The 13,839-nt window shown below is 28.4% G+C and overlaps 1 protein-coding gene across 6 annotated transcripts; it reads left to right on the top strand.

Moving 5' to 3' along the window:
* The first annotated feature begins 451 nt into the window (after positions 1–451).
* Positions 452–4,784, top strand: LOC114368087 (probable LRR receptor-like serine/threonine-protein kinase At1g56140). 6 transcript variants are annotated; one of them, XM_028325446.1, is made up of 8 exons: positions 452–634; positions 1,096–1,269; positions 1,383–1,448; positions 1,547–1,677; positions 2,101–2,314; positions 2,829–3,060; positions 3,690–3,840; positions 4,285–4,784. In XM_028325446.1, the coding sequence occupies exons 1-8, from the start codon at positions 613–615 to the stop codon at positions 4,591–4,593; spliced, it is 1,299 nt and encodes a 432-aa protein (XP_028181247.1). In that variant the 5' UTR covers positions 452–612; the 3' UTR covers positions 4,594–4,784. The 6 variants fall into 6 exon arrangements, with proteins under 6 accessions (XP_028181247.1, XP_028181246.1, XP_028181251.1 ...); XM_028325445.1 differs by having other exon boundaries at positions 1,093–1,269; XM_028325450.1 differs by lacking the exon at positions 452–634 and adding an exon at positions 713–879.
* Positions 4,785–13,839: the final 9,055 nt, after the last annotated feature.

Below are 13,839 nucleotides of genomic sequence, written 5' to 3'. Positions count from 1 at the left end.
AAGTAGACACAAAAAATGTAAATTCCACCAAAAGAAACAAATTTCAACAAGTAATAAAAAGTATATTAAAAAATGTGTGAAAGATTCGCAAGATTCCTGTAATTAATCACTACTTGGATGTTTCTGGCCGAACAGCATAACCTTCGCCTTGTTTCGATCAATTCCAAGGGACAACCTTCGAATACTTCTCCCTGTCTCTTGACATTTGCAAGTGTCAAGCTCTTTCTTTTCTCTAACCAAAGTATAATTTTCTTTGTCTTAACCCTCCACTTCATCTGAAGAAAGAGAATATAATTAATCTAGAATTTGATCGATAATTAAGTAAAATCTGAAAAAAAAATTATTTCTACTAAAATTTGAATTCTGACAATATTGAAATATTGAAATGATTCAACCGTAACTTTAATATATTAATCACTTGTGTCAATCATTTGTTTATCACAAAGTACAAATTAAGAAATAGAAAAGCACACACAAAGAAAAAAAAATCAGAAATTGGTTGAAAAAAAAATCAGAAATTGGTTGTTGTTGTTGTTGCCAGGTATTGTTGAACTCGCTTATTCATATCTTTAGGCTGAAGTTGAACCACAAAGTTTACTTTCCTCCCCAACAATGCCTCTTCGAGTACTCCAAGGTTTCATTTTCTCAAGTTGTTTCTGCACCATTATTTTCACTGTGATATTATCACACACTACTAATGGGTCAAATTTGTTTTTGTTATAGCAATTGCAAATTCATGCATCATATTATACATGAGCATAATTTATTTTTATCATCAAAGCTAGAATGCTTTGGGATTATTTAGTAGCATTTAATTGATTCAATTTGCAAACCACTTACAGTCACATGACAAGTTATACAGCTTAGCCAAAGATTTATGTAATGAGTGCTCATTATATTAGCTCATGTTGATAAGTTTCATTAACCCATGAACCACTTTTATAAGTTTGATCAAACATTGTAACTACTTATATGACAAGATAAATTCAAATGAGCTTTGTAGAATCTCTTCTTGGCCAAGATGTAGGTTCTTTAATTTTACCAAGTCTCATCATTCATATGATATTTGATGAAGTTTATGATTGATTGCAGCAGAAGTTACTTCACCCTCTAATGAGTCACATGCACCACCGCACCAATCCGAATCATTGTTTTACATCCTCGGAGGAATAGTTGTGCTGGCCATAGTGTTGATTTTTTTGTATGTAGTTCGCAAGCGAATTAAACGGCCAGCACAGACGATGACAGTTGCAACTAATGAGCAGCAAGGTAGTTTGAGAAATGAGAAAAGTATCACAAGTAAAACCACAACACTATGAATAATTTGTTTTATTAAAAGATACATGTGCTTATGTTGTGTATTTCTGTTTGTGATTAATTAGAGTTTGGGGGACACAATGAATCGGCAGAGGTGATGAAGATGATATTTTCATCTAATCAACACTCAGGTAACTGAAAAAAAGCATTACATTTACATGACCTTATAATTAATATAGTGTATCATCATGGGAACTCAATAATGATGTTAATTTCTATATGTACAAAGGATCAAAGGAGTTCTTTAGTGGGAACCTTCGGACTATTAGCTGCTTTGACTACCAGACATTGAAGAAAGCAACCAGGAATTTCCATCCTGATAACCTTCTTGGAAGTGGTGGATTTGGACCTGTTTACCAGGTATAAAGTAAGGATATGATATCTAACAAACTTTGTTTGATAGAAAATTTCATTTATTAATACGAGAGTTGAGGACTAGATCCTGTATGTGGGTTAAAAATAACATGACACTGGACTCGATTAAAAGCCAAATTCTAAGAAACATTTTTACAACCTGTATGACAAATTATAAGGTCTTTTATCTAGATGCCAGCAAAAATGGCCAACCTGTAGTTTTACAGTGACTTGGTTAATATATATGATCAACAAATTAACTAAGGAAACAGGTAAGATAAGACAACAATTTTTAGTGCTTCAAGTGAACCGATTAACATCATTTACAAGGGTGTTGAACAACCCATCTACTAATGTTGAGATTCATATTTATACATTTTCTCCATTTGTAGAGTAACATTGCTAAACTTTAGTTGTGTTTTTTGATAGGGAAAGTTGGTAGATGAAAGGCTAGTTGCTGTTAAGAAATTGGCTCTAAACAAATCCCAACAGGGAGAAAAAGAATTTCTGGTAGAGGTGAGAACAATCACTAGTATCCAACACAAAAATCTGGTTCGCCTTCTTGGATGCTGCCTAGATGGGCCTCAAAGGTTACTTGTCTATGAATACATGAAGAACAGAAGTTTGGACCTCTTTATACATGGTATCCCTTTTCTATAATCTCTTTGTCCCTTTAATTATCTACTATTGATATCAGACTTTGACAAGTGAATCGATGTCGCTCTAAGTAATAAGTATATGAAAGTCCTAATAAAGTAATAATGTTCCTACAAAGACAAATGTTACCAAATAAATACTAATTCATTAAGACAATGCAACATGTAAGAACATACTCAAAATTACTCAAGAGTATAAAAGAAACATTACTCTAGAGAACTTAATCAAAATGTATCAAGAAGCCTCAATCTCAGATTAATTTAAGAGTTTTAATCAACATTTTACTTGGGGAAACATTTGTTTGATCATGATTATCAACTATCTCTTTCATTTATGTTAGCCTAAGATCATTCTAGACTTCTAGTTATCGCAGAACTATTTTCTTCATATAGTTGAATATGCACCTAGCGTATACTCAGTCCATTGTTTTATGAATGTTTGAAGGAGCTTAGGATTGGTTTGATAGAAGAATTCTTTCTTTGACTGTTCCTTTAATGCAGGGAACAGTGATCAATTTCTGAATTGGAGCACAAGGTTCCAAATTATTCTGGGAGTAGCGCGAGGACTACAATACCTTCATGAGGATTCACACCCAAGAATTGTTCACCGAGACATCAAAGCAAGCAACATTCTTCTTGATGACAAGTTTCATCCAAGGATTGGAGACTTTGGGCTAGCTAGATTTTTCCCTGAAGACCAAGCTTATCTTAGCACACAGTTCGCTGGAACTTTGTATGTCCTTTATTGAACAAACAAATTAAAATGATATCCTTATAGAAAGAAATTGCTTAGTATTGACTGAATGAAAATTGCTAAATATACTACCTATAGCATTATTATGTTCATTATATGGTTCAGAGCAATGTGGTCATGCTAAGAAGTCTTAATGTTTGCACACATTTCAACGTCATCATATTCTTAGCAGTATATCATTAAAATCACTATTTTTGACAGCTGCATAATGATCTCAAGAGCTTAATGTCATTTTTATTTTGCTTTATGTATAAAATTACCAGTGAAAGAAAACAGGATGTTTGATAAGATGTTCCTAACATTGTATGTTGTCACTTTTATATTGAAATGTGAATCATTTTAAGGCGGGAATTAGTACATGTTTGGTTTTCATGTGAAAAAGTACTTTTAAGGTAAAAGTAATTTTTCCTAAGGATCAGGACCCTTGTTTTTGTTTTCATTTTGCTTTTATCCATTGAATTTGAATTGGAACACGCACACAACATTTTTAACATCAATTCAAATATGCACATAGACATCCATGAACTCAGTTTCCAAACAGCTTAACTATCCACGGTTTAGAGGTTTCCATTGTTGATGTTTCTTTTTCTTATTTTCTTTCTAACCAGAGGTTATACAGCTCCTGAATACGCTATTAGAGGAGAGTTGTCAGAAAAGGCAGATATCTATAGTTTTGGAGTTCTGGTGCTTGAAATAATATGTTGCAGGAAAAACACAGAGCATACTTTGCCATCAGAAATGCAGTACCTCCCAGAATATGTAAGTTCCCTAATTTCCCCACAACACAAATCTCTATTATTATTAGAGTAGAGCTAATAATACACTTTATTAGGACCTACATGAATTTTGCCTAATAGAAAAGAGTGTTGAAAAAATAGTGTTAGATAACACATTGCTAGAATTTCTCATAATTACTAGAGGAATGCTGGTCATATTTCTCCTTGTAACACTTTTTGTATGATCGATTGAAATTTATTAAAAATCTTTAATTTTGGGGTGCTACTTCTTAATAAGGAAAGTGAATGATTAAATGAGAAGAGAAACCAACCAAAATTAATTATTTTCGATAAATTCCAACTAATTATAGAGAGAGTATTAGAAAGAGAGTCTCAAAAAGAATATTACTAGCATTCCTCGTTTTACTATACATACTCTTTCCCTAGCATATTTTGTGAAATGTGTAAATTAATCTTCGTGATATAGGCATGGAAACTGTACGAGAATGCAAGGATATTGGACATTGTAGATCCAAAGCTGAGACAACATGGATTCGTAGAAAAGGATGTCATGCAAGCAATCCATGTGGCTTTCTTATGCCTGCAGCCTCATGCACATTTGAGGCCTCCCATGTCAGAGATCGTGGCATTGCTGACATTCAAAATAGAAATGGTTACAACACCAATGAGGCCAGCCTTCCTCGATCAAAGGCCGAGAGAGGATGGTGAGAACCATCCTTTGGAAGCATTATCCCAGGGTTTCACATCTCCCATTTATGTAAAAGCATCTGATTGAATTGGTGAGATAAGGGGCCATAATCTTAAAGAAGAAAAATTAAAGGAGTTTAAACAATACTCAGCTAAGCCTTCCAAAAAAAACGAATACTATGCAAAGTGTATATTTCATTTGCTTCAAATTTCTCTATATGTGGGGTATGAGCTCTTCAAAACTAAATATGGTATACAACTGCAATGAATTTAACAGTAGTTGAGCTCCAAATTATATATGACATATCAAATGAAAAACTTTTTAGTGTTTATCTGAGTCATGAGTAGGGTTATCTAGGTAAACCATCATTTTAGTCCCTATGTAAAATATTATCACATTAGTCCTTCATAGTAAGAAAAATCAAAATAAATCCTAATGTTATCACTTTAGTCTCTAAATTTAACAATTTGTTATAACTTTAGTACTAGAAAGTAATATTATCACTTAAGTTACAACTTTTTGAATGTTAGACTATAGTGAGCAACAAATGGTATTTTCCGATTTTTTTTTTGTTACCTTCGGGACTTAAGAGACAATGCTTTACACTTTTGAAGAACCAATTTGGGTGTTCACTTGGGTTAACTATTTTTGGGTTTGATATATTGAATAAAGTGATTTATTTTAAGAGGTCTAAAATATGAAGTCCATTATTTTGCCAGAATGAAAACATTTTCTTGCTGTCAATGTCTAATATGGATTTTCAGAAGAAATTAATAACCTTTTTCTTCTAATCTTCTCTTATATACGAATCTTGTTCTGCACATGAAGAGACCTTCTTTCTAACCATTAGAATTATACAACTAGAGCTAGTTTTTAAAGAAGCAAAGGTTAAGGAGTAAAGACGGAGAGAAGGTAACTGCATTTGAAACAAATGTCTAAATTTTAGATACCAAGTTGTTAGGTGGTTATAAGTAAAATGCAATCTTCTTAGAGGGTATGCCCACCAGATACATTAATCCAATAATTCTAAAAGAAACAATATTAAACACTAATATACGAACGAAAATTCTATTATGATGGTGAAAATGACACTGAAAGCGAGAAATACTGCAGCTTGCCAATTATGCATCAAGAAACAACCTACACCAGAGAGGGGCACAATTTCATGCACCTTAAGTGCATTATCTCACAATTTCATTCACTTATATACTCATATTATATCTAACCAATGCTAGACTCAACACACCTCTCTGTCACTGCTACCTGTCACACCTAAGGTGGGCTAAGAGTGAGTACAACTAAGGCAGCTTTCCAACTCTCCCTCAATGGTTACCCGCCTAGAACATTTCTCTTGCTCCCTGAAGGCTACCCTCCGCAGCATGATAAACACAAGTAATTCATCAATGAATTTAGGATAGACTCTGATATCATGTTACAATCTAGGTTTTATAAGGTTGAATTAAGCCAAAATCACATTGATCATCTCTTACAATTTCATGTACTAAATTTATTAAAGAGGGCGAGCCCTGGTGCAGCGGTAAAGTTGTGCCTTGGTGACTTGTTGGTCATGGGTTCGAATCCGGAAACAGCCTCTTTGCATATGCAAGGGTAAAGCTGCTCCCTCCCCCAAAAAGAGTAATGTTAGAAACATATACTTAGACACGTTTTTATTGATTGAAATTTATTGAAAGCTACATAAATTTATGGGTCTTAGACTATAGTTAATGATCCTTTTTTTAATTTTGTAGTTTTCAATAACTTTTAACTAATTAGATAGAAAGTGTTTGAAGGAGTGTGTTAGAAAGTATGTTTCTAACACTCCTCTTATTAATAATGTAAAATTTTAAAGATCATTTTACTATTTCATTAATTTGTTTTTACCAAACTACTTTATCAATTTAAGAATTAATTCTATTAACTATTACAATTTCAAGGACTTAAAATTATCATTAGTGTTGTAATTATTTCCTAATTTTTTTAATAAAATAAATATTTTAAAAATTAATAATAACTTTCTTAATTAGTTAGAGGTAATCTTAAGACAAACATTAATACCTTTGTTATACGTAATTAATTCCAGAATCCAATTTCTGATTTTGATAGATTTTTTTAATGTTTTCCCAAATAAAAATATTGGTGATGAGTTTACTTTTAACAAACATATATTGTATTGAGTTTTCGTCCTCTACTTAATGCATTTACTAAATTTAATATTGTAACTTGACTAGCAAATCATGCTATTCAAGTTAAGATCTTATTTAAAAAAATTTAAATGACTTACAATGGCCATGTCTTCATCTCAATCATCATGACCTTGTAAACTTAGTTATAAAAAAATGATTTTCTATACATATCTCAAATGATATTACTATTAACATCTCATAAGGTTAATTACTAGCCAATATTGAATTATATTTGTATAAACTGAGGTCTAATCACAATCAACTATAAATATGTCACTTTTTAGAGTTTAAGGAAACTAGGCATTGAAAACAGCAATACATGATGTGAAAACAAAACAAAATTATACACTACTACTAATCTTGTCTTCAAGGATGTCTTTGGAATCTTCAATAAATAAGTTTCAAATTTTTCTGTTATATAGGTTAAATTAGTTTGTAGTTCTTAAAATATATATTTTTGATCAATTGAATCCTTCAACTTATATTTATTTTAATTGAGTTTTTCCTTCAACTTATATTTATTTTAATTGAGTTTTTCCTTCAACTTATATTTATTTTTTAATTGAGTTTTTCCCGTCATTACAAAAAATTAATTGCATGACACTATGTAAGTTTGTAGTAAGATTGTTGTAGAGTGATCCTAGAAAGACTTCTCAAAGAATATTTGGGTTGAGTAGATATGCAAAGGTGAGAATATTGGTTGAAGAATAAGGTTGGGAATCTTGGGTTCAAAACCTACACTGGTGAGAATATTGGCTCTACAGATAAGGAAAGGTAAGAATACTTAGTGCAAACATATACTACCTAGGATATAGGAAATGATATTTGAATGGAGTTTTGTGTTCACTTTTGTCTTGTTAAACTGATATAAAAATGTAAAACAAAAACAATAGAAAACACGCAATCAGGATGACTTCTCTTGTCACATGACAAAAAGTGAGCACACAATTTCATTTAAAATAAAGTTTTCTGTTATTTTAGGTGGCAAAATAGTTTTCTCATGTCATGTAAAATAGTTTTAAAACCATTCTACTTTGACAATAATTTTTTTATTACTTGTTTCATGAAAAAGTCAATTAGGTTTTTTGGTTAATTTTTCATAATGACAGCTAGACGGAAAAATCAATCAAAAACAAATACAAGTTCAATAACCATTAAAAAATAGTTTAGAAGGATATAATTAAAAATTATCAAATAGTTAAAGTAATTACGAATTAATTTAGTCAATTGTTTAAATAAAAATTAATTCAATTGTTACATTGTATCTATTATCTTTTTTTATGATTTGTTCACCAGTTCAATTATTATATTTCTCCAAAAACATATCAAAGCTAGAAATGCTTTAATGCTTTTTACACACACACATATTACTTTTTGAGTCATTGAAAGTTGAAACAGTATCACAAATACTTTGTATTAACTAACTTCAATATTTGATCATTTTTGCTTTTGCAGATTGCAGCAGCTTCTCTTAGCGGATGCCATGCTTCTGCCTGTTTGAGATTGTAGTTTTTGCTTTTGCTGTTTCTTTACTCTACAATGACCAAAAAAAAAAAAAAACTAACTTCACTTGATCATAGTAAAAAAAAAAAAAAAAACTTCACTTGATAGAAAGTGACCAAGTTCAGTCAACAAAAAAAAAGAAGAAAGAAAGTGACCAAGTCATTATAAGAAGAAAAAAAAAATTCAAAATAATGATTAAATAATATTAGAAAAAATCTAGCAATCCGTAAGTCAACACAGGTAAATAACTACTTATTTATATGAGGAGTACTAGAAAGACACCATGTATTGATAAATTAAATATTACTATTTTTTAAAAAAAACTTTTCATTTAAGATAATTATTTTAAAAATAAGAAAACATTAAAAATTAATAAATATATTACCATAAATTGTACATGCAGAGAAATGTGTTTTTTAAACTTTTCATGAATAGATTTCTTTAACTCAAGATCTCATGCACAAAGCAATATCAATTAAATCAAAGGGTGAAATATTAAACAACGAATCCTTATTACCCTCTCATTTGTTTAGACTTCCGGTTAGGTTATTCACCCAAAAATGCAACAGATTCATCATTTTTATCATTATTAAGGTCGTCTTTTTCACCATAAGCATTAAAAAGATAAACAATAGATATTATTATGCCCCGCGTAATGTGTTTAAGTTGCACGAAATTGCCCATTTCTCAATTTTACAAAAGTGATCAGAGGGGGAGGGACGATGTTGAGTGTTATATGAAAAGTATTTTTTTAGTAAAAACAATTTAGATAAACACACACTAAAAAATATAAAATTATTTATTTTATTAAAATAAATATTTATTTTTACAAATAAATTTAAACAAATTGGTCCCCTTCAAATCTAACACGTGTGTGTGTGTATATATATATATATATATATAGTATAATTATATTAGATTAATATTAATTATAATTACAATAATATATATCTAGAAAAGATATTGTACTTCTTTTTTAAAAGGGACATACGAAAATCACGACAAGGATTTGATATTATATTTACTTAAAGAAGATATTACTATCTTTTAAAATATTACATAATCTTGTAAAAAAAATTTGAAGATAACGTAAAATTTGGAGAAGATATTACTATACATTTTCTTTGCCCATTACTTGTTATTACTTCACGCAGTCTTGCTTTCTCACTTGTCACACCTCCTTTATTTTTCACACAATTGTTTTGCTAATTTCTTCATGTACGCTCGACGCTTCTAACTTTGTTATGCCATTACTTTGCTACAATTTCTTTAGGCAAGCTACAAAGTTTGAGACTTTTTTTTTTTTCAGATTTCGCATTGTCTTCTTATCAATTTTTCTTCTTTTTTCATTCTTAGATTTTGGTTGAATTTGTCCAATATTCAACATTGTGAACAGATCTGTAATCTTTGTTTGGAAGAAACAGTGTAATATTAACTTTTTTTCTTAATGAGTGCCTACTATTCATTTTTATTAAGATGACAAAAAATTATCAAAATAAATATATTAATGAATCTCTTTATTTTAGTTTAGACATTATTTTATTTTTGTTTTGCATTCAAAATTCTTGTTTTGTTGTTGTTATATGATCTTGTAGAGGAATTTTTTAAAACGTTTAGAAATTAGAACATATATTTTTTTAACATACATTCAAAACGTATATGGTGTTTAGTTTAGAATTTTTCTAACTGTCATTATTAAGAGATTTTCTGTTATAAAAATTATTATAAATAGACTAAAAAATAAGATGAAAGATAAATGTCTAAATAGATTGTCTGATTACATATATTAAAAGAAGGATTGTTAATTTTTTTTAATACATATTATATTATATCATTTTTTCAGTCTCTCTTGTCCCTTGTATACGGATCAACTAATATAAAATATTATTTTAATTTAGCAGTAGTTTAGAGTTTGAATATAAATATATGCCGTTGTGTTAAATATTCATAATAAAAATTTATCACTTATAATAATCTTGTAAATTTTGAGTAAAATCATCTCCCATAATATATATATATATATATATATATATATACACACACACGATGATATATGAAAAAAAGAGTCGGTCAATTAATGTTAATCATAAAGGTTGATATCAAGGTTACCTCAAGCAGGATTAACTTTTTCAACATCATATTAATTATATCAAGTAATTAATTAAGGAAACTTATTCTAGCTACCATTCAATGTCTTCACGTGGTTAGAATTTCACAAGTAGTGTTCACATGTAAAATTAAACAAAATACTACTAAAACTGTGAAACGCAACCTAGACGTAAATTAAGGTTTGAAGAGTTGGAATTAGTGACAGTAATTAACTCATATGAGAATCAGTCTAGCATCCAAGAGGAAGGGTAAAATGTATTTGACTTGGTAAGTAGACATTGATCCGTGAGAGCCAACCAAAAGTTGGAGACTAGAGAAAGTCACTCGTTGAAATTTTTTACATAATTCACGACTACACGTTAAGCTTATATGAAGTGAATTTTATTTATTTTACAACTTGGATAAATTTTTAGATAAACACCTATATATAAACGAAGAAATATATAAAATAAATTATGCTTCTTTCCGAAGTTAAAAAAATTAATTAACTTGTACAAAAACTAACATTATCTTTTTCAACAAGCTAAACGAGAAACATTTTTATAAAAGTTGAAGTGCACAAGTTAGTTTTTACTTATGAATTTCTTTTTCTTCTTCTTCTGTAAATTACCATGTTTATTAAGAAAATTTTCTAAATAGGACCTAAGTCAAATATAAACTTTTTAAAAGATTATTTAGTTAAAAAGGGTAATTTCTAAACCAGTAAAAATTAAGTTTTTAATTTTAATAATTTAATTTATTTAAATAACAATAATATATATATATAATTATAATATTTTGAAACTAAATATTTATTAATATATTTAAAAGTTTAAGCCTATTATTTGTTTAGATCATTAATTTTTAAAGGCAAATTTTCATTTACAAAGTGATATTATAAAATAAGCTTTTAAGTTAAGTCAAACTTAAAAAAATATATATGAAACTAAGGTTATATTTAGTGAAACCAATTGAAAAGTTAGTTGAAAATTCAAAAGTTAATTAGAAATTGAAAAATTAATTTATTAAATTAAAAATATTTGATAAAATTAGAAGCTTCTAAGTAGCTTTTAACATTTTTAGAAAATACTTTGAAGTAATATTTTTTAAAATATTAATTTTTAGTTTTTTATATTTTCTTTTACATTTATTTTTTATATATCTATTGATTTCCTTGTTATTTTTTTTAAATAAATCATGATATTATTGTTTTTTTTATTTTATATTTTTTGGCTACTTCAATAATTAATTTTATCCAATATTTCTTATTCAATAAATTAACTTTTGCGGTTCAAGCTATCAGCTTAAAAATATTGAAGAGCATGTATCAAATAATTAAATAAAATTTATGCTTAAATTTAAGGAACAAGAGCTAAGTTGGATCTCTATAAAACTTTTTCTAGCTAAATTTATTTCCAACCTTATTGGTGAGACTTAACAAGTGCCAATTTTACAATACTGTAACTTAGGATCTTAGACTTTTTTCTTTGGATTACATCAATTAAAATTTAGTTAGGTAGAAATTTATTATATCCCAACACGTTTTCTCACTTTCACCTAATGTTCAAGTTTTTTTTTTAATATTATTATTTATGGAATTAAAAACCATTATAAATTATAAATTTATAATCGAATTAAAAATTTAAAATAATAATGATCTAAACAAAATTTAAAATATTTTTTTAATAACACCAACCTACGTTATTTTTTATTTTAAATTTTAAAATATTATCTATGAAATTAAAAACCATTATAAATTATAAAAAAAATGCAATGATCGCTTGAGAAGAGCCAAGCCAAAGCCCTATCCCTATCCCCTAAGTCTGAAATCCCTAACACCTAAATAGATTAAATCAGTACAGTAACACTCAGATAATAGGGATTTTCCACACCGACAGAACTGCTATAATACGATTAACACCCTCCAGAGTGATCACTTCTTACTTGTAAACGGTAAAAATAGTGTAGCATTGCACGATCCATGCTGCAACCTGCAATCACAATGATTATTGGTAATTAGAGTGGTGAACCTAACTTCAAGAAGAAAAAAAATGAGACATTAAAATTTTAGGAGGACGAAAAAAGATGAAACATTTTGTAAGAATTAAATCTGAATTTTATCAATTTTACACAGATGAAAAATACATTTTAGTACGTAAAAATTGATATATGCATGATAAAAAATAATAATATTAATTTATTCAACGGTTGAAATGATTAATTTGCCATTAAATAAAAATTGTTGTAGCTGCACAATGAAACACAAGGGGTGTTAAATGTGTTTCTTAAAAAAACTTTGCAAAAAATCTTTCAAACATGTGAACAAATGGATCATCCTAGGTAATAACAACTTGTTTATTATTTATATTTATAAAAGTATCCGTGGGTATAATAAGTCATTCTTCTTGTTAGACTTTATATATTTTTATTTTTCAATTTTTACTTAAAGGAGGAAACAATGTTTTTTTTAAATTTTTCTTAGCCTTTCACCCCAAGGAATCCCTAGACCCTAATAAATCAATTAAACATTATTGCTTATTTATTTATTTTATCGTAACAAAATGCGTGACTCACATTATATTATCAGAAAATGTTACACAATAATTACAACCTCTATTTTAGTAAAGCAATTAAACCTTTTATTAGGTTATATCAAAGTGTTATATCATTCAATGTGTATCATCCTAGCTACTCATACTATTAAAATAAAGATATAATTAAAACACGTCATGACTAAAATATTAAATAATAAATAACAAAAAAAATTGCTCTAACCTAATGATTTCTCTCGTAGAATAGCCTTTTATTTACCTTGGATTGCTTGCTTCTTCAATAAGCTTCTTTTTTTTTTAGAGGAAACTTCGATCTTCTTCAATAAGCTATTTCTCACACATCGAGATTTGCAATCTGGCAGTGTTTTATTTGTCCATAAATTAAAGGTGGATACACGCTAAAAGGAGAAACAATAAACAGATCAATATAAATATATATTTGTGTGTAAAAGATGTGGACTACTTTACTATTTGTATACTACTTACGGATGGTCAAATCTTTAATTAACAATTGCATTTAAGGAGAAAGAAAGGTCAAAAATAAAAAGGTGCTGATTAAGTTCCTCAAGGGTACTAGTTAAAAAATTGGAAGTAATTTTAAATTTTTTTAATGTATAAGTAAAAACATTTTTAAAAATGTTATTAATGCATCTTATATATCATAATTTCGTCTAATATAGTACTAGTATCTCCCAATGTCATTTCTAATAAAATCTTCGTACTATTGATTCTTTAAAGTGTTCTAAGGAGGTTAACAAGACCTAAAGTAGAGCATCTCTCATTAGTGACTTATTCAGTTCCTCTTTAATATTTAGTTAACCTGTTAAACCAATAATAACTAATGAATAATAACATAACAAAAACAGTCATTTTCATGACTTAATTGGTTTTTAAAATTTGAATGAATTCATATGATATATGTAAAAATATACATATATTGATCTAAACATGTAAATCAATTAAAATGACATATTTAGATCAAACAACGGAAATTAAAATTATTACGA

Source organism: Glycine soja, chromosome 9, assembly GCF_004193775.1.
Source record: "Glycine soja cultivar W05 chromosome 9, ASM419377v2, whole genome shotgun sequence".
Taxonomy (NCBI): Eukaryota; Viridiplantae; Streptophyta; class Magnoliopsida; order Fabales; family Fabaceae; genus Glycine; species Glycine soja.
This window is presented reverse-complemented; position numbering and strand designations above follow the sequence as displayed.